Source organism: Acaromyces ingoldii, assembly GCF_003144295.1.
Source record: "Acaromyces ingoldii strain MCA 4198 unplaced genomic scaffold FA10scaffold_4, whole genome shotgun sequence".
NCBI classification, from domain to species: Eukaryota; Fungi; Basidiomycota; class Exobasidiomycetes; order Exobasidiales; family Cryptobasidiaceae; genus Acaromyces; species Acaromyces ingoldii.
Window position 1 is genome coordinate 161,838 of NW_020290250.1, and position 23,182 is coordinate 185,019.

The 23,182-nt window shown below is 58.7% G+C and overlaps 10 protein-coding genes across 10 annotated transcripts; 4 read left to right on the forward strand and 6 right to left on the reverse strand.

Moving 5' to 3' along the window:
- Position 1: 1 nt before the first annotated feature.
- On the reverse strand, positions 2-2,701 carry FA10DRAFT_267526 (TPT-domain-containing protein). The gene is made up of 4 exons (XM_025521944.1): positions 1,680-2,701; positions 1,315-1,614; positions 812-1,250; positions 2-709 (listed from the first exon to the last, which is right to left on the reverse strand). The coding sequence occupies exons 1-4, from the start codon at positions 2,401-2,403 to the stop codon at positions 82-84; spliced, it is 2,091 nt and encodes a 696-aa protein (XP_025376105.1). The 5' UTR covers positions 2,404-2,701; the 3' UTR covers positions 2-81.
- A 64-nt stretch (positions 2,702-2,765) lies between these two features.
- FA10DRAFT_267527 (cyclin-like protein) lies at positions 2,766-4,204 on the forward strand. The gene is made up of 4 exons (XM_025521945.1): positions 2,766-3,081; positions 3,152-3,233; positions 3,299-3,723; positions 3,812-4,204. Exons 1-4 carry the CDS (start codon positions 2,936-2,938, stop codon positions 4,128-4,130), a joined length of 972 nt encoding a protein of 323 aa, XP_025376106.1. The 5' UTR covers positions 2,766-2,935; the 3' UTR covers positions 4,131-4,204.
- Positions 4,205-4,444: 240 nt separating this feature from the next.
- On the forward strand, positions 4,445-5,367 carry FA10DRAFT_267529 (hypothetical protein). Its single transcript, XM_025521946.1, has one exon. It carries the CDS (start codon positions 4,665-4,667, stop codon positions 5,199-5,201), a length of 537 nt encoding a protein of 178 aa, XP_025376107.1. The 5' UTR covers positions 4,445-4,664; the 3' UTR covers positions 5,202-5,367.
- A 177-nt stretch (positions 5,368-5,544) lies between these two features.
- FA10DRAFT_302308 (putative cytochrome b5) lies at positions 5,545-6,556 on the reverse strand (the record flags this gene model as incomplete). Its single annotated transcript, XM_025525095.1, has 4 exons — positions 5,545-5,988; positions 6,076-6,196; positions 6,287-6,348; positions 6,511-6,556. The coding sequence occupies 4 exons, from the start codon at positions 6,554-6,556 to the stop codon at positions 5,966-5,968; spliced, it is 252 nt and encodes an 83-aa protein (XP_025376108.1). The 3' UTR covers positions 5,545-5,965.
- Positions 6,557-6,832: 276 nt separating this feature from the next.
- Positions 6,833-7,928, reverse strand: FA10DRAFT_302309 (hypothetical protein). Its single transcript, XM_025525096.1, has 2 exons — positions 7,531-7,928; positions 6,833-7,461 (listed from the first exon to the last, which is right to left on the reverse strand). Exons 1-2 carry the CDS (start codon positions 7,725-7,727, stop codon positions 7,251-7,253), a joined length of 408 nt encoding a protein of 135 aa, XP_025376109.1. The 5' UTR covers positions 7,728-7,928; the 3' UTR covers positions 6,833-7,250.
- Positions 7,929-9,078: 1,150 nt separating this feature from the next.
- On the forward strand, positions 9,079-10,649 carry FA10DRAFT_267532 (FAD/NAD(P)-binding domain-containing protein). The gene is made up of 3 exons (XM_025521947.1): positions 9,079-9,857; positions 9,926-10,207; positions 10,277-10,649. The coding sequence occupies exons 1-3, from the start codon at positions 9,151-9,153 to the stop codon at positions 10,590-10,592; spliced, it is 1,305 nt and encodes a 434-aa protein (XP_025376110.1). The 5' UTR covers positions 9,079-9,150; the 3' UTR covers positions 10,593-10,649.
- Positions 10,650-10,886: 237 nt separating this feature from the next.
- On the reverse strand, positions 10,887-15,615 carry FA10DRAFT_280085 (hypothetical protein; the record flags this gene model as incomplete). Its single annotated transcript, XM_025523592.1, has 8 exons — positions 15,465-15,615; positions 14,982-15,365; positions 14,589-14,909; positions 14,462-14,518; positions 13,912-14,395; positions 13,649-13,850; positions 12,715-13,586; positions 10,887-12,382 (listed from the first exon to the last, which is right to left on the reverse strand). Exons 1-8 carry the CDS (start codon positions 15,567-15,569, stop codon positions 10,887-10,889), a joined length of 3,921 nt encoding a protein of 1,306 aa, XP_025376111.1. The 5' UTR covers positions 15,570-15,615.
- A 41-nt stretch (positions 15,616-15,656) lies between these two features.
- Positions 15,657-18,283, reverse strand: FA10DRAFT_132637 (IDO-domain-containing protein). Its single transcript, XM_025517988.1, has one exon. The coding sequence runs from the start codon at positions 18,211-18,213 to the stop codon at positions 15,838-15,840; it is 2,376 nt and encodes a 791-aa protein (XP_025376112.1). The 5' UTR covers positions 18,214-18,283; the 3' UTR covers positions 15,657-15,837.
- Positions 18,284-18,945: 662 nt separating this feature from the next.
- Positions 18,946-21,614, forward strand: FA10DRAFT_267537 (acetyl-CoA synthetase-like protein). Its single transcript, XM_025521948.1, has 4 exons — positions 18,946-20,426; positions 20,489-20,855; positions 20,927-21,389; positions 21,458-21,614. Exons 1-4 carry the CDS (start codon positions 19,275-19,277, stop codon positions 21,501-21,503), a joined length of 2,028 nt encoding a protein of 675 aa, XP_025376113.1. The 5' UTR covers positions 18,946-19,274; the 3' UTR covers positions 21,504-21,614.
- Positions 21,615-21,828: 214 nt separating this feature from the next.
- On the reverse strand, positions 21,829-22,878 carry FA10DRAFT_267538 (P-loop containing nucleoside triphosphate hydrolase protein). Its single transcript, XM_025521949.1, has 3 exons — positions 22,381-22,878; positions 22,010-22,313; positions 21,829-21,946 (listed from the first exon to the last, which is right to left on the reverse strand). Exons 1-3 carry the CDS (start codon positions 22,660-22,662, stop codon positions 21,840-21,842), a joined length of 693 nt encoding a protein of 230 aa, XP_025376114.1. The 5' UTR covers positions 22,663-22,878; the 3' UTR covers positions 21,829-21,839.
- Positions 22,879-23,182: the final 304 nt, after the last annotated feature.

The following is a 23,182-nucleotide window of genomic DNA, read 5'->3' on the forward strand; positions in this document are numbered from 1 at the left end:
ACAACGAGCAAAACAATTCTATTTTTCTGTTCGAGCATCGGATTAGAGTAAAGAGAGACACAGAGATGAAGCAAGAACTGGCTACTCTGTGTCGCTGCCCTCGACATAGCCGTTGCCCGTCGTCGTTGTCCCGCTGTGCTCCCAGCCAAAGAGGTCGGCCTCCTCCTCGCGCTTGGCCAGCCTCTGCCGCTCTGCCTCGGACAGCGGGTGATGGTGGCTGTGGGACCGCGTGGCGGGGCTCGTGTTCCTCGTCGACGACGCCTCGTCGCGCTCGCTCATCGCCAGGCTGCTCGGTGCGCCGGACCCGGCCTGCTGCTCGTCGTCGAACAGCACGTCATTCTCTTCGCCATTCTCGTCGCCCGCTCTCTGCCCCGGCTCTCTCCCTCGCCGGCGGCCCTTGAAGAACGATGTCGCAGCGGCAGCGACTGACGACGACGAGGGCTCGCCTGCGAGGTGGGTGTAGCCGGCGCCCCGGTCCGCCGCCGTCATCGTTGCGAGGCCGCCAGGGCTGCCGTCATGGATGCGACCAGTGAGGATGCGGTATTTGAGCCAGTTGTAGAGCCCGATGCCCGTCAGGGCGACACAGAGGCCCGTGACGTTGATGGCCGTCAGCTCGTCGCCAAAGATGGTGCTCGAGACAAAGATGGTGAGGACCTCTTTGAAGATGCCGGCGACGGACAGCGTCACGACCGACGTCCGCTGGATGAGGCTGTTGTGGGACGCAGGAGACAGACGCGGGCCAACTGGGGATCAGCTTGATTCCATCTGAAGAAGAAAGGGAAAACGGGTTGGGGCGGGAGGCACTACTCACGCAAACTCGCTGAGGTTCATGCAAAAGGCAATGAAGCCAGGCACGACCATGAGGAGGACCGTCTTGAGGGAGCGCGAGACGCCGTCAAAGAAGGGCCCGTTGACCATCGTGGGCCAGTCCTCGACGATGAGGCTGACGCAGAACATGGCAATGGCCATGACGGGCGAGAGCCAAAAGATTGTCGCAATCGGGTTGTTCATGCCGATGTTCTCGCGGTCGAGCAGCAGCTGGGTCAGTGCCCAGCGGAGGCCGCCCATGGCCGAGGCGGTGAGGACCTCGACGGCGCCCTCGAGCACAAACTGAGTCTCGGCGGCGACCATCATGATGACGCCGACGGTGATGAGGGCGATGATGCCGATCAGCGAGAGGCGCAGCTTCTCGAGGCCAAAGAGGAAGGCAAAGAAGAGGACAAAGGCCAGGTTGCTCGACTTGCACATTGCTGTGGTAGAAGCGGACTCCACTCAGTCAAGCACCTCCGCTAAAGGGGAATCCATCCCACTCACTGTAGAAGGTCAGGGTGATTGTCTTGAGGCTCAGGTTCGACAGACCAATGTCGAGGGCCGTGGCGAGGGCACAGGGGACGACCTTTGAGAGCCAGTCGCGGCCATCTGGGCGTGCGTGCTTGCCGTTGCGTCGTCGGGGAACGATGCGCGGGTTGCTGGCAAAGAAGAACATAATGGCGCTCGAGAGGCCAAACTGGACGACCATGTGGATCGAGGTGACAAAGAGCGGGTAGGAGAAGTGGTAGTGCTTCTTGGAGAAGAGCCAGCTGTTGTACAGGTTCATCAGTGTCGAGAAGCAGTCTGGTCGTGTGTACCCTCTACTGTCAGTGCATGTAGACGAGAAAGAAGAAGAGACAGACACTCACACCAGGACCCAATCAGCGACAGGTTGACGACGGCCTTGCTCCAGAATGCTCGTCTCTGCGCTGCGTGTGACGTGTAGTCTGTCGCCGAACCCGTCATCCCACGCACTGGTCGATACCCATTGTCGTCACCGTCGTCGTCGCCATCGTTGTCACGGGCCGAGCGGGCACCGTCGTGGCCCTCGATCGCCACGAGGTCGTCGTCATCGTCGTCGTCGTCGTCGCCGTCGTCGTCATCTGCGCCCCCGCGCTCGCCATTGTCACCCCGTTTGCCTCCTTCGTTGCGGCCCCTCTGCTTGTTGTCATAGCCATCGTCCCCGTCGGCGCCATCATCATGGCTGTAGTACTCGCCCCTATGGAACATGCCCTTGTTCTCGTCGCCAATCTCGGGCGTAGCCATGCCCGAGATGTGCGTGTTGGTGCTCTGGCGCCGACGCTGCTGCGTGTGTCGTATCGGCGCGTGGCGGCCACTGCCGCCTCTGACCTGGCTCGACGCTGTGTCCATCGTGCCCGGCTCCGCTGTGAGCGCACCGCTGTTGCTTCTGCTGCTGCTGCTGCTGCTGCTGGGCCCTGCGTGGAAGAAGAGGGCGTCTCCTCCGCTGGCCGACGTCGTGCTGGTGGTGCCGGCGCTGTTGATGCTCGTCGGTGACGCCCGTTCTCGCGAGCCAGACGACCGTCGTGGCTGCTGGGTCGACAGGAGCGGCAGCCGCGGCGACTGCGACGACATTCTGGGCAGACTGGAGCAGGCAGCCAATCAAAAGAGTCGAGCGCGGGAAATGAAGGGCACGGAGCGGGCGCGGGCGCGGCGCGGCGCTTTGTCTCGCGCGACGACTGCCCAACACTTTTGAGAGCTCTCAGCCCAGCACGCTCCAGCTGAGGGGCTCCAACGACGATTGCCCTCGCTTTTCGGTCTCGGTCTCGGTCTCGGTCTCGATTGTCCGACGCGCCTTGCTGATCTTGCGACACTCGGCCTGCGTGAAATCGCAAGATGTCGACGATGAGGTGCACCTGACAATCGCCTGTTTCGCTACGTGAGCAAAAGAGGGTTTAACTTACGCACAGATCACAAATCGAGCTCTTTGCCTTTGTCTCTCTCTCTCTCTTTCTCCCTCTGCGCCTGTGAACTTTTTTATTTTTATTCATATTTTCTTTAGAAGTATTCCTCGCCCCATCGAGTCGCCGCTCATCTCACACACACATCAAACGCGACCGGCCGACTCGAGCCTGAGAGGGGCACATGCAGGACGGGGAGAAGCGCCATGCCGCAGCTGCTCAACACGCTGGCGAGCGAGGCGCAGGTCCGCGAGACACCCTCGAGGCGCGATGGCATCCCCGCCGAGTTTGAGGATGAGCTGCGCGTCTATGGCTGTCAGCTCATCCAGCAGGCCGGCATCCTCCTGTCCCTGTGAGTTGATGTTTACTCTGCATGTGTCATTTGGACAAGACTGACGGTGTTCTCCTCCGCGCCCCCCCAGGCCACAGGTGACCATGGCCACGGCTCAGGTCCTCTTCCAGCGCTTCTGGTACGTCTCGTCGATGAAGAGCTTCTCCATCAAGGTGCGTTCTAGCTTTGACCTGCTGTGCTAGGAAGAAAAAAAAGTGGCTCACTCCCCTGACTCCAGGACATCGGCATGGGCGCCCTCTTTCTCTCGTCGAAGCTCGAGGAGTCGCCGGTGCGGCTGCGCGACCTCATCAACGTCTACGACTTTCTCATCCAGCGCGGCTTGCACTTTTCCAAGCACAATCCCAGCCCTCGAGCCAAGCAGCTGCCTCGCCAGTCGTCCAAGATGAGCAGCAGCAGCAGCAGCAGCTCCAGCCCTGTCCCGCCATTCCACTACGAGCCGGAGCAGTACTTTTCGTCGTCGTTCTACGACTACAAGGACGCCCTCGTGATTGCCGAGATGCAGATCCTCAAGCGCCTCGGCTTCCAGGTCCAGGTCAACCTGCCCTATGCCACGATGGTCAACTACCTACAGACGCTGGGCCTCGCTGATGCCGAGCGACACCCGGGCGTGGCCCAGCGCGCGTGGGGCATTCTCAACGATGCGTGCGTGCAGAGAGGCGCCTAGCTTGCTGTCTTCCTTCGCGCCTTGCTCACACACACAACATTCTCTCTCTCTTTTATTCGTCCACAGCCTCCAGACGCCCGTCTACGCCCTCTTTGCGCCCCATGTCCTCGCTGCGGCCTCCATCTACCTTGTCATGCACACCATGAAGCCCCAGCCCGCGGTGCTGCCCCTCGAGCCCAAGCCGTGGTGGGAGCTGTTTGACGTGACGCGCGAGGAGCTCCGCATCGTCTGCGCCCACGTCCTCCGCCTCTACGATGCCCGCTCCGGCCTCGCGGCAGCAGTGAGGGACGAGTGGGGCGGCCTGGCCGACTTTTGCGAGAGGGCAGCCGTGCGCGAGTGGATCGCCGCCCAGTCCTCTTCGTCGCAGCAGCAGCAGACGGCCTAGTAATCCACCCATCCTTGGCAGATGTGACAGATCTCCAGCCTGTATTATACATAGTAATTGTCATTGTCGATGCAAAAGAGTAGTAGTAGTGTACTAGCAGTCAATAGAAGCAGCAGCAGCTGTCGCCGTGTAATATGAACGAGACAAAAGCCGGAGATCAAACTGATGAGATGAAAAAAGAAGCAATCCAGGGAAAAACGTCATTTAAATTGCAATCAAGTTGAAATGCCCACCCGTTTGTTTCCTCTTGGAGACAGACAGAAGAGGAGGCCCCGCAATTTTTCAGCAGGCCCTCTCTGCATCTGCACAGGGACAGGCCATCCATCTCCCATCGCCATCGCATCCGCAACCCGGTTGCTTACACTCTCCGCTCCCTTCTTCCAAACCCCCTTTGCTCACCCTTTCCGCCACTTGTCGTCTCACTCCCTAAGCGTCCCAGCGTTGACTCTACAACTTCCATCACTGCCGCCCAATTTCACGCTCGCTTTGGTTCCCGCTCCCCCCGTTCCCGGCTAAAACAAAATCCTGAACAAGATGCGGCTCGCACTACTCGTGGGCTCCGCCGCCGCCTTTGTCGCCATGGCGCGGGGGCAGGATAACAACGACGCGGGCAACAAGGCCTTTGTCACGCCCGTCGCCTTCCCCGCGCCTCAGACGTCCGTCACCTCGACGGCTTTCAACCCCAATATCCAGAACCCGGGCGGGACCACCAACGCCGCAGGCACCTTTGACGTCGTCTCGCTCGCCCGCAGCTCCTCGCACGCCTTTGACTCGGCCCTCGCCCAGACGACGTCGTTTGTCATCACTCCTGCCTCGTACGCTGCTGCCGCGGGCGCGTCGACGCCGGCCTACTACTCGGACAGCATCGACACGGCCGTGCCCAAGCTGGCAAACCAGCAAGACTCGGCGACAAAGTCGTCCGTCAGTCTCAACACGGCCGCCTCCGTCATGGCCCAGTCGACGGCCGCAGGCGACGGCGCCGCGTGGAGCTACGGGCCCGTGCCCCAGGGACTCGGCCTGGCCCTTGGCCTCGTCGCCGCTGCTGCACTTGGTGGCGCCGCCGTCCTCTAGCGCTCGCCTCTCCCTCTCCTTTTCCTCCCTTCGCCTTCCTTTCAGTATTGTTTCCCCCTTTTCTTGCCTCTCTCTCTCTCTCTCACGTACAGGTCTCGTCTAGTTAGTCTTGAGCATCCCAAGCTGTCGCCGTAGTCAACTCCTACCCACGCTCACTTATACCTCTTTTATTATTTTTTGCTTGCTTTGGGAGAGACGCATTCTACTCCCCGCTTCTCTTCTTGTTCTTTATCGATGCCCAAAGAGGAAAAGAGAGATATGCACAAGTAACAAGTAGTGACGAACAAGGTGTGATGATATTCCGTCGCTGGTCGACAGCTGCTTTCAGACAGCGCGCTAGCCTGACTGAACCCTGAGGCGTACAAGATGGCTGCCTTGAGGTGAACCTATGACAACCCGAATTCTCGGAGACATGCCGAATGTGGCATATGCAATCAGGTAGTAGACAGCAGGCACAAGATGAGGTGCGTGCTCTCGCAGCTCTCTCTTTCCCTTCGTCTTAAGCTGTGGCCAGGGCGAGTCCAAGGCAAAGCCCTCACTTTCGCGTTCCTCCTCCCCATGCGTACAGTGGCATCGCGACGCAGCGAATGTGGAAAGCGGGTCCGAATACGTGTACAGCTCGGGAAAGAGAAGAGAGACAAGGCGAAGTAGAAGAAGAATCTCACAGGCGACAAAAGAGTAAACAGTGGGGCACTGTGGATTGCTCGCGGATCGGAAAAGACAAAAGGAGGAGAGGATACAGTCGATCTCTATTCGCTGACCCTCTAGAGCTTCGCGTTCGGGCTGACTGTACAGAGAAACGGAGCAGATCCACGACCGTCAGGATCGGGTCCTGTTGAAGAGCAATGGGAAAGGGAGGAAGGCTCAGACTCACGGTCTCCAATCTTCATCTTGGCCGCTGTCTTGGCGAGCACCTTCTCCGAGTGGTAGGTCCAGAAGGCCTCCGACGAGTCCTTTCCGCAGTTGCGCAGCAGAATCTTCTTGCCTCCCGGGTGCTGTGGGGGTGAGAGACAACGTCGACGACGGAGGAGTCAGCCAGCCACTTTGGGAGAAACGAGTCAGGGGGGAGAGGAGATGCAACTCACGTCGTCGAGGAACGAGGTCACGTCGTACACGCCGCCATCGACGACGACCCAGGCCGATTGCTCTGCAGAGAAGGATGGGTCTAACAGTCAGAAGAGAAGTTCCGTCGACTCTGAAGGCATTGGGGCGCGCGACTATAGATCGCGCGGGGTAAACTCCACCACCCCTGGCCTTTCAACGAGGACACATAGGTGGAGCAGGCGGGCTTGATTGGAGAGAGACTCACCGCTGGTGTGCTTCTTGACCTCGTCAGCCTCAAACGTCTTGGACATCTTGGTCGTTTATAATTTGTGGTGATGGAGCAGTGGTAGGTTGTGTTGCACAGGGCGCGGATCGCTCGTGTGGTCTCAGTCAGCAAGCGTCAGTGGAGATCGCGAGATACCTGGGCGCGCACGCGCAGCTTGGCCAAATTCGGCGAGTCCGGTTATAGAAAGCCGAGTGCGGCTGGCCAATCGGACGCGGCCTGATTCAAAACACGCCCCTAGGCAACGCAACCGTGATGGGCGCTTGACAAACAGACTCAACACAAAAGACAGACTCAGAGCAAAAGGGGGGGCGGGGGCGTGTGTGATGCTTTGCGTGATGAGGAATCCAAATACAAGGTTGACGTTGGGACAAAAGCCCTTCGCAGCAATGCCCCGGCCACAGACTAGCGGCGTTGACGATCGCGCGGATTACTTGGAGAAAGAGTAATGGGAGATGAGATGGTGTCGGTGCGTAATTAGACGTTAGGCGGATTAGGTATGGGAAGGTAAGGTAAGGTAAGGTCGTACGGTGTATAGCGGAGAGGGAACCCGTGGCAATAGACAAGAGACGCTAGAGGGAAGGACGAGAGAAAGGGACGAGGACCAGCCTTCTTGTGCTAGACAAGAGAGGTACTCCAACCGGGGAGGAAGACAACGGAAAGCGAGGCGGGAGGCGGACCGGCAAGGGGCGGCAGCGAAGCGAGAAGGGGTGGATGGAGGATCAGATGAACTCCCAAGTCATCTGGAACTCTCCCAGATCAAAGTTGCCGTTGGTCAGGGCGCCAAAGAGAGCCTTGCTCATGTCGAGGGCGCCCATCGGGCACGTTGGGCACGAGTCGGCCACGGTGGCCGTCTGCGTTTTGCCGTCGTGGTGGATGCGCACCTTTTGGCCGCAGTGAGACGACTTCTGGTTTGTTGACCCGTATTGTGCGCTGCAGGAAAGTCACAAAGCTACCTTGTCAGCAGAGTTCACAGGTTGCCTTGGACAGGGAGGCACCCACGTATTAAGGGCGACAATCATGTCCGATCCGGAGTTGTGCCAGCCGCAATTCCCGAGGCCAGCAGCGTAGAAGGTCGCGCGGCCAGTGTAGGATCGCTTTTCGAGCGAGGCGGCCTCAGGCTGCATCTTTGGGACGGGTGCCGCCGTGGCTGCGAGCGCGAGGGCGGCGAGAGAGAAAACGTACTTGGCAGAGACCATGTCGAACGGGCTGGAGACGAAGAGAGTGTGGTGTTGTTGGAAAACGAGAGTCGGTGCTTGGCGAGGTTGTTGTTGAGGGACGAGACGGACAAGAGCCTCCGATCAGAAGGTGAGGGTGAGACCCCTTATACCCTTCCATCGGTCAGGCCTGCTCACGGGTAGAACATCACCCACCATCAGGTGTTACTTGTGCAGCACATTGACAGTGCTATGTCTGAAAAATAAAAATTACGCGTAAGGACCAGCTTTCGATTTTTCTCTTCGTCTCGATGGACACACCCATCAGTCGCACAACAACATTGCCAAGCGCAGCGGCGAACACGATCATCATCAAGATCGTGCTTCGACGTAGGAACAGCAGGGTGGACCCTTCGGAAATATCGTCTGATTTGGGCAAGAGGGAAAGTAATTCGCAGCCCTCCTGCGAGGAGCGAATCCCGTACAGACCCAGAGCCTTAGTCTGTGAGACAATCTTTTCCTCGTCTCCTCGTCTACTCACATTATTGCTCGGCGAGATCATGAGCATAAACTCTGTGTGAATCGAAGCGTATTATTGATCCGCCGTCGGTGAAGGGGAAATTGCCTCTGGGTATGGGTGTTTTCTGGGGACGATGCTGCACCTCCTTTGCCCCTAAAACTAGCACTTTGCTGAGTGCTTTCGAATAAGGCTGCCACTTGAAGGAAGAGCTGGCGGAGGTGTTACCCCATGCCGAGCCACAGGTCAACAAAGGACGCCACGGTTACAAGACGCCCCGCTGTAGCCGAAAAAAAGGCAGACATAAGAGCGTGAGATGACAGACAGGCGCGGGCGACTGCTTCATGCCTTGGAACCGCCATCGTACGGAGCTTTTCATGTTGGCAGGCAGCAGTCCACCATGGCAGACAAAGCTCAAAAGGGAGAATCGACACCCGGCAAAGAACACTGCCTGACTGGGCTTGGCAGTTGTGAGCTCTTCAGAGAGCAAGGTTGCCTTCAGGTCTATAGAGAAGTTGGAAGGGACCGTACACGCCAGCCAACGTTAGAAGCGCACTGCGGCGCCGACCTTAGTCCGGCCAGCGATGCTCACGGGCTGAAGCCGAGAGTCGCCCGTGGGGAATGAGTGAAGACATGGCAAGTGGAGAGAAGTAGAGCAATAGGAAAGACAACGATGAAGTAATTCAACAAGGACAATTCGAATGAGGACACAACACCGTTTCCCCTTTATCTTTACGTCCGTGGACGCGGTCCGGCCTCGCGGGGTCCGGAGAATGTCCGGGTGTAATTCCTCACCTTTTTTTTTATTTTGGACGTGGCTGGCGTGCGAAAACAACTGCCATCTAGGGCTAAGCCTATTGCTGATAAAAGGGCAGACGACAATGTGAAGCAGATATGAGCCCCTCCTTACCCAAAGCACCCTTCCTACCCAGCTTTGAGCACCACACCATGCCCGAAAAAGTTGACACTCGCGAATTCCGGCCGCTCAAGGTCGCCATCATTGGCGGTGGCATCGGCGGCATGTCGGCCGCTGTTGCCTTGCGCCGAGCCGGTCACATCTGCTCCGTCTACGAGAGGCGAGACTTCGACGTCGAAGTCGGTGCCAGCCTGTCATGCGCCGCCAACGGCAACCGATGGCTCCATGAGTGGGGCGTCGACGTCCAGGCAGGTAGACCAGTCGATCTGCAACACCTCCTCATGCGTGACTGGCACACGGGCGAAGTCCGGAATGACTACGACCTGTCAGGCTATGCAAAGGAGTGGGGTACGCCGTACTACATGTTCCATCGTAGAGACCAGCTGCAAATCACCCACGACGCGGCCGTGGCAAAGGAGGGCGAGGGCACGCCTGTCCAAGTTGTCACGGACCACATCGCCACCCACGTCGATCACGAAGCGGGCGTGGTGACTTTCGAAAACGGGGAAAAGGTCAAGGCAGATCTCGTCCTCGGAGCCGACGGCATCAGGAGCAAAGTGAGAGAAGCCATTGGCATCGTTGCAGAGAAGAAATCGGCACCGCAAACGTGCTACCGCGTCAATGTCTCAAAGGAAAAGGTAGAGGCACTCGGCCTCGACTGGGCCGCAGACCCGGCCATTCAATTCTGGGGTGGCTACCCAAAGAACAACCTGAGCCAGTACTACAAGGTCGTCATGAGGTACGTAGAGCTCTTGAGCCCGTGAGACTCTGTCATCAAGGTCGCTGACAAATCGATGCATCTGATAGTCCCATGGCCGGCTATTCGCTTATCTCTTTCTACCTCTTCATGCCAACGGAGATGACCAACCACCACGAGGAAGGATTCGTCTTTGCCGAAGCCGATCTGAGGGATGTGCTGGCAGGCCAGTACTCGGAGCTTGACCCGCGCTGCGTGGCCCTGATCAAAGAGTCTGTCGAGCGAAAGCCCTGGAGGCTCTACATTCACCAGCCTTACAAGTATATTGTCAAGGGTCGCGCAGCCCTCGTGGGCGACTCGGCCCACCCAATGATGCCTCATCAGTCTCAAGGGTGAGCCACGGACCCCAAAATGCTTTCTCGTTCTCGAGACGTCTTTGCTGACGACCAGAACTTTTGTAGTGCTTGTCAAGCTGTTGAAGACGCTGCCGCTCTCGGCCTTGTCTTCTCCAAAAAGTACGGTGGACGCTTTACCTCCGACGTGGAAGCGGGGTTGCGCATGTACGAGAAGATCCGCCACCCTCGGGCGACTCGGGTGCAGGAGGCCAGCAAGCGTGCGCTCGAGAACCTCAACGAGCGAATCGGCTTTACGAGCCTGAGCGCACCAGAGGCAGCCCTGGCGGCGAAGTCGGACAAGCTGACGGTAGACGAGATGAACAATTACGACATGCACAAGCATGTCGACGACGAAGTTGCGAAGCTCGCTCAAGCGTCTTGATATCACATCTTTCCTCCTGTCCTTTTTTATTTATGACCGGCCGTGTCACAATCAATCCTTCTCCCTCAAAAGTCGTTCTTTCCTCTCAAAAAAGTCCTGAAGATGTGGCAAATTTCTGAAGATGTGACCAGGACGACGAAGACTTGCCCTCTTGACGTTCAGGATCAGCGGTGCGACTCTTATGAGAATATCTTGTATTCATGACAAGCAAAGAAGGCAAGCAGAATATTTTATGAAGAACAGCAAACAAAAATCATGTCGAATGGAGAGAACAAGGGAAAGATAATGGTATCATCAGTTCGCCAGGCTCCCCTCCTGGTCGAGCTTCTTTCGCAATTGTCCAACAAGACCTTTGTATGCTGTAGGGTCGACCGGCAGCAGCCACTGCTTGAATCTCTGCCACCTGGACAGGTCAACACCAACGTCTTGCAGCGTGTCGTCAATCGAATGCAAGCTGAAGGGAACAAGGTTGGTGCCGTGGGCGTGTTTGCCCTTGGATCGCTCCTCGAGCCAGTCGAGCTTCTCGCGCGTCTCACGCATTTGCTCTTCCCTCGTCTCGGGCAGCATGGAATTACCCCGCGCGAGGTACGCAGCGATCCACAGCGCGCCCGCCTCACTCGATGTCGGGCAGAAGAGCGACGAGTTAAAGCCGTTGAAAGTGACGTCGTCAACAAAGATGGGCTTGATGTGTCGGTAGAGGAGCCAATTTCCCGCCTCGTCCGTCAACGTGTTCCTGATCTTCTCTGGCAGAAACGGCGGTGGGTCCTGTCGGAAACCTGTGCCACAAATGACGACATCGGCCTCGACGAGGGAGCCGTCGTCGAGGAGAACACCCTTGCCCGCGACGAGCTTGTCGATCTTGCTGTCACGCTTGACAGCGATCTGGCCGCGCTGCACGGCATCGTAGAAACCTTCGGTGCTAAGCGAGATGGTGGAACGAGCAATGGTTTCGAAGGAGCCCTCGGGCACCAGTCCAAGCCTTTCGAGCTTGAGCTGGCCCTTGACGACCCACTCAAGCGTATCGACGACCGAGTTCCTCAAGCCCTTTCCAGCACCGTGCAAGAACCGCTCGACAGAAGATGAGGGCTTGATGTATTCGAAGAGGGCCTCTCCGAGCCTAGTCAAGAGCAAGAACTTGTAGGTCAATCCACGAATCTTGCGAGGAAGCTTCCAGATGAGTCTCCTAGCGATGACAGTGGTTGATGACGCGACTTTGCTGATGGCGAATGCGACGTCGCACGAGCTCTTTCCGTAACCGACAACGGCCACCTTCTTACCCGCCAGCCGGCTGAGATCCGCATTGACCTGGCTCGTGTGCAGCACTTGACCTCCCTCGGCTTCGAATTCCGCCTTTCCGGGGTAGTCTGGCACGTAGCCTTCGCTGAAGATGCCGTTGCACACGACGACGTGGTCGGCCTTTGTCGTCTGGCCGTCGCTCGTCTTGACGAGCCAGTTGGCCTCGTCTGATCGAACCATCTCAACAACCTCGTTCGAAGTCTTGATGACTTTTTGGAGGTCGTGCTTGGCAACGTATGCCTCGAGATAGGCCTGCACCTGCTCCCCAGCGGGCCATGCCGGGTAGTGCGACGGCATGGGCAGGTCCGAAAGGCAGTAGGTGTCCTTGGTGTTCTGAGTGGCCAAGCCGGGGTAGCGCCGTGTCTTGGACCATACTCCGCCGACGTCGGGGCACTTTTCGAAGATGACGACCTCGTGGCCCAGCTCGAGGAGCGTCTTGGCCGTGGTGATGCCAGAGAAGCCGCAACCAACAATGACGACGCGCATGATGTCTTCTGTGAGGACGGGGGAATGCGATGTATGGGTTGAGAAGGGGGTCACAAGGAAGGGGGAAGGTAGAACACAAAGGTGGGATACTCCCATTCTTATTCAATCTGCGGTGGCCCCAGGACGGCGGCAGACCCATCGCCATTGCTGTTATCGATAGCCAAAAAGAAAGAAAACGCGGGGTTGGGAAATTAAAAAAGATACACGGGCACAGCGCTCGGTCCGTTTGCGCGGCATCCGGACCATGTCCGTGCCCACACCAGTCGGCGCGCGAGCGCTTTCCGATAACAAATACTATGCCTCTAGAGACTCAGTCTCCACGAGTCCAGATCAAAATCACTAGTCATCTGCCCATCCCCAACGACGAGACCCATTGACTGGAGCGCATCGAAGTCGAGTGAAAAGACATCGGGCACGTGGATAGGCGCAAAGTCCTGGTGCTGCTGAAGCTGGTGGTGGGGACTGGAGAACGAATATGGGTGCTGGTTATGCGGCGACAAGAGATGCTGATGCAGCTGTTGATGGTCCGGTTTGCCCTCCTCTGCTCCTGCGAATGCTTCTGCTCCGTTGTGTGCTCCTGCACCATCCTCGTGTGCTCCCTCGTCGTCGTTTTCGTCATCGTCGTCCTCGCTCTCCTCGTCACGACTCTCCTCGCCCTCTTTCAGGAACCTGGCAACAACCTTGCCAAAGATCTCGTCTGCCTTGTTGACCCTCCTGTGGCTCAGTTCGACTGCCCTCAGCGCTCTGAGAAGCCTGTATGCGTTGTTGCACGTCTGGCTGCCCTCCTTGTTGGCCTCAAAGAGGTTCAGCAGCACCTCAAGCCGCTGTCTCGTCTCCATCGAGTCGCGTTGGCAGAGGGCGACAAAGAGCGAGAGAGCGGCGCCCAGCGCATAGAGGCTGACGATCCACATCCTGAGCAGGCTTGCCACCTGCGACTCGGACGCTTCCTGGAGGAGGTCGACGATGGCCGACGCAGACTCGTAGCACCGACGCTGCGAGGGCGTCAGCTCGCCTCCTTGGCCCTTTGTCTTGCCGCTGCCCACGAGCTGGAAAGGCCGGTGGAGACGCAGGAAGCGGTTCTGTACATTAAGTCGAAGCATGAATGACTCAAAGGCGTGCTGCCGCGAGATGAAGTTGCCATTTTGAGGCGCCATAAAGTGCGACGGCATTGTCTTGACAATATTCTTCAGCTTTTCATCGAGGCTGTCATGTCTGGTTCAGCGACAGGGCTCGCAGGACAGGGCTCGCAGATGTCTTGGAGAGAAAATACTCACGCCCATGTCGACTCGAGGCTCAGTGTGCCTCCTTGCTTGTTGTGCAGGTCGACTGCCTCGCGATACAGCTCGACGAGGCGGATGCGCTGGATGGAGAAGCCATTGGGCGTGTAGAGGTTTGGCGGCGCGACGTCGTCTTCGCCATTGAGAGACATTGTGTCGATGGGATAGTTCGTTGACATTTGTTCCGGGTGACATGCATCTAAAGAAGCCGTGAATGATTAGCAGAGTCGCAGCGCGTGTCGATCTCGCTGCACACTCACACTTGGATCCATGACCGGTGGCGTGAGACCAGTCGAGCCAGACGAGGAACCACCAGAGCCTCCTGGCGCGCTGCCGGTAAGGATGCGCAATGGGCTTTGCTGCGCCCTTGCCCTTGCCGTCGACGTCTGCCAGGCCGAGGATCTGGGCATTCTTGATGGCTGCACCGAGGAGCACCCATGCGGCATCGCCCTGGCCCTCGCCGACCTCGTCGTACTGGTAGAGAGACATGATGGCGACGCACGCCACGTCGTCCACGCGCGCTGGCCCGCCGCTAAGGAAGCGGCATTCGTGGAGCAGGACATGCCGGCTGGCCTCGAACAGCGTTGCGGCCTGCTGAGTCGCCATGGGAGCCGTGTAGCCTAGCGCAACGAGCTTCTCGCGCGAGCATAGGTGGAAACCCAGGCAAAGAATGACGAGGTGGCACGCCAGCAGTCCGGCATCCAGGGTCGACGCTGGCCGGTGCCCTTCGAGGAAGGCCTCGATCTGGCATGTCATCTTCAATCAGCATGGCTCTTCGCGAACAGGCATGCGTTCGCGCATCCCACGCACCTCTGCTCGATATGTCTCCTCGTCGAGAATCTTCAAGATCCAATCAAGGTCCTGGAACTGTGCAGTACGTGGCACAATCAGTTGGCATATAAAAGGACACAGACGTCATCTCACGCCACACACTCACGTAGAAGTCAATCAAGATCCTCGTCGTGGCCGCATCGGGCATCAGTGCTAGAATGCGATCAATGTCGTCGACCTTTCTCGGCTTCTTGCTTGCCCCTGTGCCCTTCCTTGCGCGCTTGCGATCACGCGCCAGCTTGGTCCTTGTCAATGTGGCCGTGCTCGCCGCTGTCGGCGTGGGTGCCAGCGTGGGTGTCTTGACCGTGTGGTTATGCGGCAGGGGGCGAGGCACAGGCGAAGAGCGCAACGACGACGACGTCGAAGAGGGAAAGGCGTCCATCGCCAGCCTGGCCCGCTTCTCGCGTCGTCCACCCATGGCGACGTCCTGCGAGAGGCACAAGTCTCCGTCAGCTGCCTCACCTCGAAGGATTCTACAGAAGAAGGTGAAAGCACCCACCTCGACCATCAAATACGCCTCTGGATCGTGCCGCTCGCCCTCCTCTGCCTGAGCGGCCAGCCCCTTGCTATGCGGAACCTTTGGACCGTCGGCGCTGCTCGACGAGGGCCCCGCCCCGCCCCCCTCGAGCCGCGAGACACGGGCCTCGAGCTGCAGCATCCGATCCAGCAGCCTCGTAGACGACGGCGACATCGACGCACCCGCATCCGTGCCCGTCGAGGAAGACGCGGCATTTCGGTCCTCCGTCGTTGGCCCCGTCGGCCCCGTCGAAGCGCGCTTCGAGGACGACGAGGCCGTCGCGGCGGCCGCGAGCGAGTCGAGCGGCGAGGCCAGCGAGAGCGCATTGTACCGGACAAGCTCCTGGCATTGCGCCTCCTCGCCGCGCTGCAAGAAAAGTAAAAAAAAAAAAAACACAAAACGAGACCGGTCAGCACGAGCTAGTTGTGGCAAGAAGAAAAGCGGGCTGAAGCTGCAGCTACCCACCACGACGCATTGGCTGCACGGGTGCTTGCGGTCGCACTTGATCTTGCGGCGCTTGCACGAGGGGCACGACAGGTGCCGCTCGACCTGAACGCCCGCCTGCGCCATTCTTTTGTATTTCTTTTTTCTCACTCGCCGTCGCGGGGCTGAGAAAGGAAAAGGAAGGACAGAGTAGTGCAGGGAGCGAGTGGGGAAGGGAGATAAAGATAGCTCCGACGCGCGCCCTGCTGACGGAATTTGCGGTAAAATCATAACAATGTGCCTGGACGGGTTTGCTCAGGGCGACTTGCAGAGGGAGAAGTGGCATTATTGCTAATATGCATGGGTATATCTACGTAGCATACAGACTCCCAGAGTAGTACTGTTCTTGATGAGGCTACGCCTGCTCGCCGAGGAGCGCCTCGATGGTGTTTGTCCGGCACTGCTTCAAAAAGGAGACAAGGTCGGTGCCGCCGGTGCCCTTCTGGCCGCCGCCGCCTCCGCCGTCCTGGTTCCCGCCAACCTGCTCTGACGGCGGCTTCTTCTGCGTCATGAGGTCACTCAGCAGCGCATACTCGCTCGGTGGGGGGCTCCGGGCCTGGCTGACAATGTAGAGGGTGGCGATGCGCATGTGCTCGTCGCGCAGGCTCTTGAGCGCACGCAGCGCTGTGTCGTACGACGCCCGGAGCCTGTCGTCAGCCGCCAGGGGCCGGCCGTGGTGGTCGCGATCGGCCATGGCGAGGGAGCGGATGGGGTGCGATGGGGCCGGCTCCTCTTCCTCTTCCTCTTCCTCTTCCTCCTCTGCTGCCTCTCTCATCTCCTCGTCTTCTCCTGCCTCTCCCATCGCCTCGTCTCCGTCTTCATCCTTCATTCCATTGTCTCCCTCCCCATCAGCATCCATGTCCATTTCTCTGGCCTTTCCTTTGCCCTTGCCCCGGCGTCGACCCTGGCTCTCCTCGCTGGCCGACGGCCGCGGGCGGTCCTCGACCTCGTCGAAGCTGAGGTCGCGCAGGTGGGTGAGGAACCGGCGGTGGTGGCCGGGCATATAGAGCTGCATGCGCTCCATGAACGTCGCATCGTCCGTCTGTGCGCGCTGTCCTGGAGCAGCAGCAGTAGTGGCGTTGCCCACTGCATCGGCGACCGGGACGAGGCCCCTGCGGCTGACGCGAGGCTTGCGCCGCGTGTGGTCCACGTCGAGAAAGACGTCGATGGCATGGATCAGCGAGCTCTGGCCCGCCGAGGGACCGGTAAACAGCCGCCGCTCGTCGTCGTCGTCCTCGCCGTTGGAATCCGCATCGACGCCCTCAAAGTGCCAGCCCTTGTCGCCGCGCGCATTGGCCGGCGCGCTGTCGCCGCCGTTGAACCAGGGCCGGATGCCCCAGTAAAAGACGCGGGGGTCGCAGCCGGTGCGCACCTGCGACAGCAGGTCCGTGAGCACGCCGACGACCTTGGCGAGCCGGCGGAGGTAGTGGGCGACGCGGCGGCGGGCGACGCCGTCGGCGACGAAGGCCTCGTCGAGACTGCGGCGCATGAGCGTGAGTGCTTCGACACCCCGGAGCTCGATGAGGAGCGAGGTGAGGAAGAAGTGCGACTCCGACACGGTGCCGGTGAATGTCGTCGTGATGGCGACATTGTCGGCGTGGAAGCCCGCGCTGGGCTCCTTGAGGTGCCAGTTCCAGAGCACCGTGTCGGCGTACGTGAGCACGGGAGGGATGTCGAGCTGCTCCGAGAGGGCGATCCAGGGCACGGCGAGCGATGCTGGCACGCGCGCCAGGTACCGGCCTGCCGACTCGTCGCGCTCGTCCTGGGCATCGTTGTCGTCGTCGCCGTCATCGTTGTCGCCGTTGGCATCGTCCGACTGCGGAGTCGACGAGGGCCGCTTGAGCCAGGCCTGCCATGACTTGGCAGCAGTGGAAGAAGCGTCGTGCCTCGGGAGGGGGTCCGGCTGCGAGTGGATGTAGAAGTGGGCGAGAAAGGAGAGGACGACATGGCCACGCCGCGCATAGCGCACGTCATCCCTCAGCTGCGGCGAAGGGTGCAGGACGAGCATGTCGCGAACCGAGCGACGCCACTGCCTCGCAGCGCGCTTGTCCGCGCTGGCCACGGCGGCGCCCCCGCCGCTCTTTCGCAGCGGAATCGCCATGGCCCGCTCCAGCGCCGCTTCCCACAGCTCGCCCTCGATGCCGTCGAGCCGGCGGACGGGCTCCTCGGGCGGCAGGAAGCCCGAGCGAACGTCGATGTCGAAATCGGCGGCAGCCAGCGTCGACGTGTCGGGCATGCTCGTCGCCCGCTGCCCGCCCACCACCATCGGTGCGACTGCAGTACCAGCAGCAGCAGAAGATGAAAGGTTGGCAGCCATCGCACCGAGACCGCCAGCCAGGTCGCGCTCCAACGAGGGCGACGAGGCCAGCTCCTGGGCGGTGCCATCGCACGAGGGAGACCTCTGTATGCGCGTCGGTGTCCGCGAGCTCGCGCTTCCACTGCCCGTGCCTGTGCCTGCACCGGCCCACGAGGGCGTCTTGCTGTGCCCGCTCGGCCCAGCAGCCGCATGCTGCCTCTGCTGCGCCAGAAAGTGGTTCGGCGGAATCTCGTGGTAGCTGTCGCCCGCATCGTCGTGTGCGAGGTGGAAGCGGAGGAGCCGCTGTGGCGTCGTATGCGCCCGCCCGCTCACTTTCGTCGTGTCGAGCGAAAAGCCATCACGGAGCCCGCTGCTCGACGGCGATGACGACGCAGAGGGGCCGGAGCCCGATGCGCTGCGCGGCGGCGAGGACATGACGGATGACGGCGGCAGGCAGGTGCTGGCAAGGTGGTGTTCGTGAGTTTGAATGCCCCTCGATCGAGACTCATAAGCCACACCCAATAAATAAATTCCTCGATGTGTTTACCCTACAAAAGAGGAAAATTTCTCTTCGGCCGTAGCAGGTACGCGCGTGTGCGGGTAAGGGGGGTGGGGGGGTGCGATCGGGTGAGCTCGCCATCGAATTCTGCAATCGGACAGATGACCTGCTTTTCTTTTCTTCTACTGCGGGCCGGGAACCGAAAGATGGACGGGTCCAGTGAGTTGCGAACATTTCCTGCAACAACTAGACAAGCTTTCTTCCTCCAAGAGTGATGGCAGGGAGGCCGGTCGCAGCCGAGAGGAAAGTGGAGATGAGAGTCACTCAGCGCAGCGCAGTCTCGAGAAACCACCTCCACCGATGATGACGTTAAGCAATTGCGAGATCGGATTTAGACATCTGTGTACTTCAAGGATTCAGCGCATGGTGCTCGGTCCAGTGCTGTCCTTTGTCATTTGCCCTCCAGAGCCCCCTTGTAGATCATTAGCAAGGCAAGGCCGGGCTGAATCAGCGCCGAGGAAGTCAGTCACATGACTAATGGCGAGCCAAAGCTCGGTGGATGTAGCGTCCAAGCGGGAGCTCAGAGCACGCAAATGAGAGGGAGCGAGGAGACACCAACCCATATCTTCACTGTCTGTTGCCGCTGCTGCTGCTAGTGCTTGTGACAACAACTTTTTCACACAAATGCTCCTCTCCCTTCGGTGCGACTTTGCTGCGCTTGTTTCGGCTCGGAGAGGTGAAGCCATCTTTCCGGTCGGGCGGGCGATTTTTCAGCAGCGCGACGTGAACCCGTCCCCGCACGGGCCGGATCTGGACAAAAAGGAAAAAGAAGCACGTCTACCTGCATGGCCGTTGCCGCACAAATTAATCGTCCAGAGAGGCTAGTAAGAAGAGAGGGATTTGACCAGGCCAATCTTTTGGGCTTGATTGATTCCCAACCACATCCTCATCAGCGCAAAGAAAGAGAGAGAGACAGAATCAGCTCGCCGTCCTCAAGATGCCGATCGCCTCCAAGCATCCGGTTCTGCACCTGCCGCCGCCGGACACGACGTTGGCGCGCCTGCTCCTGTCGACAAAGGACCATGGCCGGCGCACCGCTGAGCCCCTCTTCTATCCGCCGCCCGCTGGCTCCGTCTTCTCGTCGAATCGGCCCCAGGCAAAGCCAATGAGCCTTGGCGATGTCCGCGATCGTGCCTATGCCGTCGCCAAAGGTCTGATTGACGGTCGCCTCTCTCCAGAGAAGCCCTTCAAGAAGGGTGATGTTGTCGCCTTCTTTTCATTGAACCAGCACGACTACACGGCCAACGTCCTGGGTATTCAGCTCGCCGGCGGTGTCGCCGCGCTATGCAATCCATCGTACAAGGCAAAGGAGCTGGCGCACCAGCTGCGAATGACGAGCGCGCGCTGCGTCCTGGCATCCAATGCTGCTCCTTTCTCGGCTGCAACGGGCCAGATAGATACCAAGGCGGAAACTGCGTTCGATGTCGCAAAGGAAGGGGCTAGGCTAGCGCAGGAAGAGGACGACGATGACGTAAAGAAGTTTCCGAAAATTGAAGGACCACTCAGAGTCATGGTCTTTGAGGAAGGGGCAGGTGATGACAGCTGGGAGACGATCTACCGTGGATACAAGGTAGACGAAGCGCTCATCAAGCAGGTGGACGAACGGGCAAGCGAACTCAAGGGCAGCGATACGGCCATCTACTGCTTCAGCTCGGGCACTTCGGGTCTTCCCAAGGCTGTCAATTTGACGCATCGCAATCTCGTGTCCAACGTGATCCAATCCACGTTCCTCTTGCACGATCGGGTCAACGAGCCACTGGAGCAGGGCCGCGAATACGCCCCAGACGGGAAGACGGGATGGTACGACACGGCAGAGCCCAAGGGTGCCGGCCGCGATGTGCTGCCGGACGGCTACGAGGAATTCGTCAAGAAGAAGAGAGAATCTCACTCCAGTGGACAAGGTACAGGTCCGGTTAAAGAGAGCATCAACAAGCTCGTCGATGGCATCAAGAAGCTCAACCCTGCCTCCAAGGATGATGACCAGACGGACAGTCTCTACAAGCGATCAGCAGAAGATGAGTTCCACATTGACGTGTTGCCCCAATTCCACTGCTACGGCCTCGTCGTCAATCTGGTTGCCTTGCACACTGTGAGTCAACAGACCTATGCTCTCATCTCTTTTTGACACTTGAACTTACCACTCCTGTGAAGTGCACCCCGCGCATCATCCTCCCGCGCTTCCATCTGGACACATTCCTTCGCTCCATCTCCAAGCACGGAGTCACCTTTTCCTTTGTGGTGCCCCCGATCCTCTTGGCTCTCGCAAAGCATCCCAGCATCGACAACTACGACCTGAGCAGCCTTTGGCGTGTCGCTTCGGGCGCTGCCAGCCTACCGACCGAGATTGCCTTTGGTGTGGCCAAGCGGCTCGGCATTAGGTGCACAGACGGCTACGGCATGACAGAGATGAGCCCAATCATCTCCATTCAGACAGTCAGCAATCTCAAGGAGAGGATCGACAGCGTTGGGCGGCTTGCACCGAGCACCGAGGCCATGATTCTGGATCCAAACGGAAAGGGTGAGAAGAGCTCGCTTTCTTCCTCGGACTTGCCAAAAGAACGAATGCTCATTTCTTGGAGAGTATTGCAGAGCTTAAAGTAGGCGAAGCGGGCGAGTTGCTGCTTCGCGGCCCGCAAATGATGGCCGGCTACCTGCACAACGAAGAGGCCAACAAGCAGGCATTTGCCCAGGTGGGCGGCTCGACGTGGCTGCGGACTGGCGATGTGGCCTTGATCGACGAAAAGGGCTTCATCAAAATCACCGACCGGCTCAAGGATGTCATCAAGTCAAAGGGCTTCCAAGTCTCGCCAGCCGAGCTCGAGGGCCTCTTCTACAAGGACGAGTGGATTCAGGATGTAGCTGTCACTGGCGTACGAGATGCTGGATCGGAGGAGGAAAAGGTGTGGGCGTTTGCTGTGGCACATCCGCGCGCAGTCGAGGAGGAAGGGGATGAGGAGAAAAGGGCTAGCACTGTGCTGAAGAAGGTCAACGCTCAGGTGGCAAATTACAAGAAGGTCCAAGGACTGACATGGATCAATGCACTTCCTAAGAGGTGAGTCCGCTCTGGATTTTGTTCCTGTCCTCACGAGCCTCTCAGGATTGACATTCATCTCCTCGCAGCGACGCGGGCAAGGTTCTGAAGAAGAACCTGGCGGCGATGAGATAGCTCCCATTCAGAACCCTATTCCTGGCCCGCCATTCTTTTCTACGTCCCCTACCCTTTTAATACTAATGACACCTATTCTGTTCTTCCTGCAATGACCATGGCTACCGACAAAAAGAAAAAGAAAAAAGAGAAAAGAATCGCATTTTCGCGTCCGAAAAATTGACGACGAAAATGAGATTCGAACTCATGAGTGCGTAGCACATTTGATAGAGAACCAAGAAATGGTAAGAGGTTCAAGTCAAACTCCGTAGACCTCTGGGACATTCCGTCTGTTCTAAAGAAATCTCAGCTCAACGATTGTATATATACCCACACATTTTGTGAACTATCGTGCCATCAGCCTTCTCCGGCCCAGGCGTCATCATTGATACTTGGTATTCTACGGACAGGCTCGAGGAGGTGCTCTAGGAGGTATCTTCCGTTGGGCAAGTCGTTGTTATTAGCTGAGTAGGAGAAGAGCAGCCTTCAGCCAGCTGACGTGGTACAAAAGTTAGGAGTCGACTCACCCCGCCAGATTGCCTCCTCATGGTCCTTTGCCACGCCAGTCAAGACGTGCCGCTCTACAAGGCGCCTCTTGGCTTCTGACTCGTCGACGCTGACCAGCCATCGCTCATCGAGCTTCTCCGCTGCGGACCGCCATGCGCCCTCGTCGACGTTGCAGTAGAGACCTTCGAAGACGACGAGCCGGTGATGGGGCTCCACCTTGGTGTCTCCAGGGACTGGGTCCTTGACGGCATGCGAGAAGGACGGCGCCTCTAGCGTCTCTCTATTGTCGCTATTCCGGACACGGTCGACAAAGGCGGCATAGGCCTTGGAGAAGAGAGAGGTTTGCTGCGTCAGCTGCAATTTGCGCGACTAAGCACGAATGTCAGCATACCTCTGCATCGAATGTCCACGGCGCACCACGCTTGGCAAACGCCTCTTTCGGATCGTCCATCTGGCTCAGGGCCTCGCGCGTAAGGTGCCAACCATCCATGCCGACCACGACGGAGGAGCGACCCCCATCGACACCCTCGATGAGCTTGCGCGCAACGCTGGACTTGCCGGAGCCCGGAATGCCACAGATGCCCACAAGCAGGCGCCCTCCGCCTACTTCATGCTCCTTTGCGGCAAGACGAGCAGCGACATGGTCGACCATCGACGCCAGTGCCTCTTCCATCTCGCACGAGCGTATCTCAGGTGGAGAAGGAAAGAGAGGGAAGGAAAGGCGCGTCTCTTGATAGATCTCTTAGTCTAAGCGTCGCACAGACTGCTCAATTCCGCCCATTCTGCTCTCTCCCGACCACACCTTACGAAGGCTAGTCTTAAACCGACTCCGACGTAATCTGATCACGCGGTTACCTCCGCCAGCCTCGCTGTGCTCGCGAGCCGCTGTCTCGGCACTCTTCCGAGGCGTTGAAGGATGGCTAGATTACATAAGCAGAGACAGAGTAGGAAAGAGAGTCCAGTTTTTTTTTTCCTGGTTTGGACTCAAGGTTTCAACTTACTCTTCCTGCTCGTACCTCGGTCCCAGCAAGGGACGCATACAGACTGCAGAACATGGCCGACTCGTCCGGGCGCGACTTCTTCAATTCGTTTTTTTCGTCAGCCCTCGACGTCGCCAAGCTCGAGGATCCGTCACTGAACGGCCAGCTCAGTGGTGGGACAGCGCATGCATCGAGCTCTGACGCAAACACAGC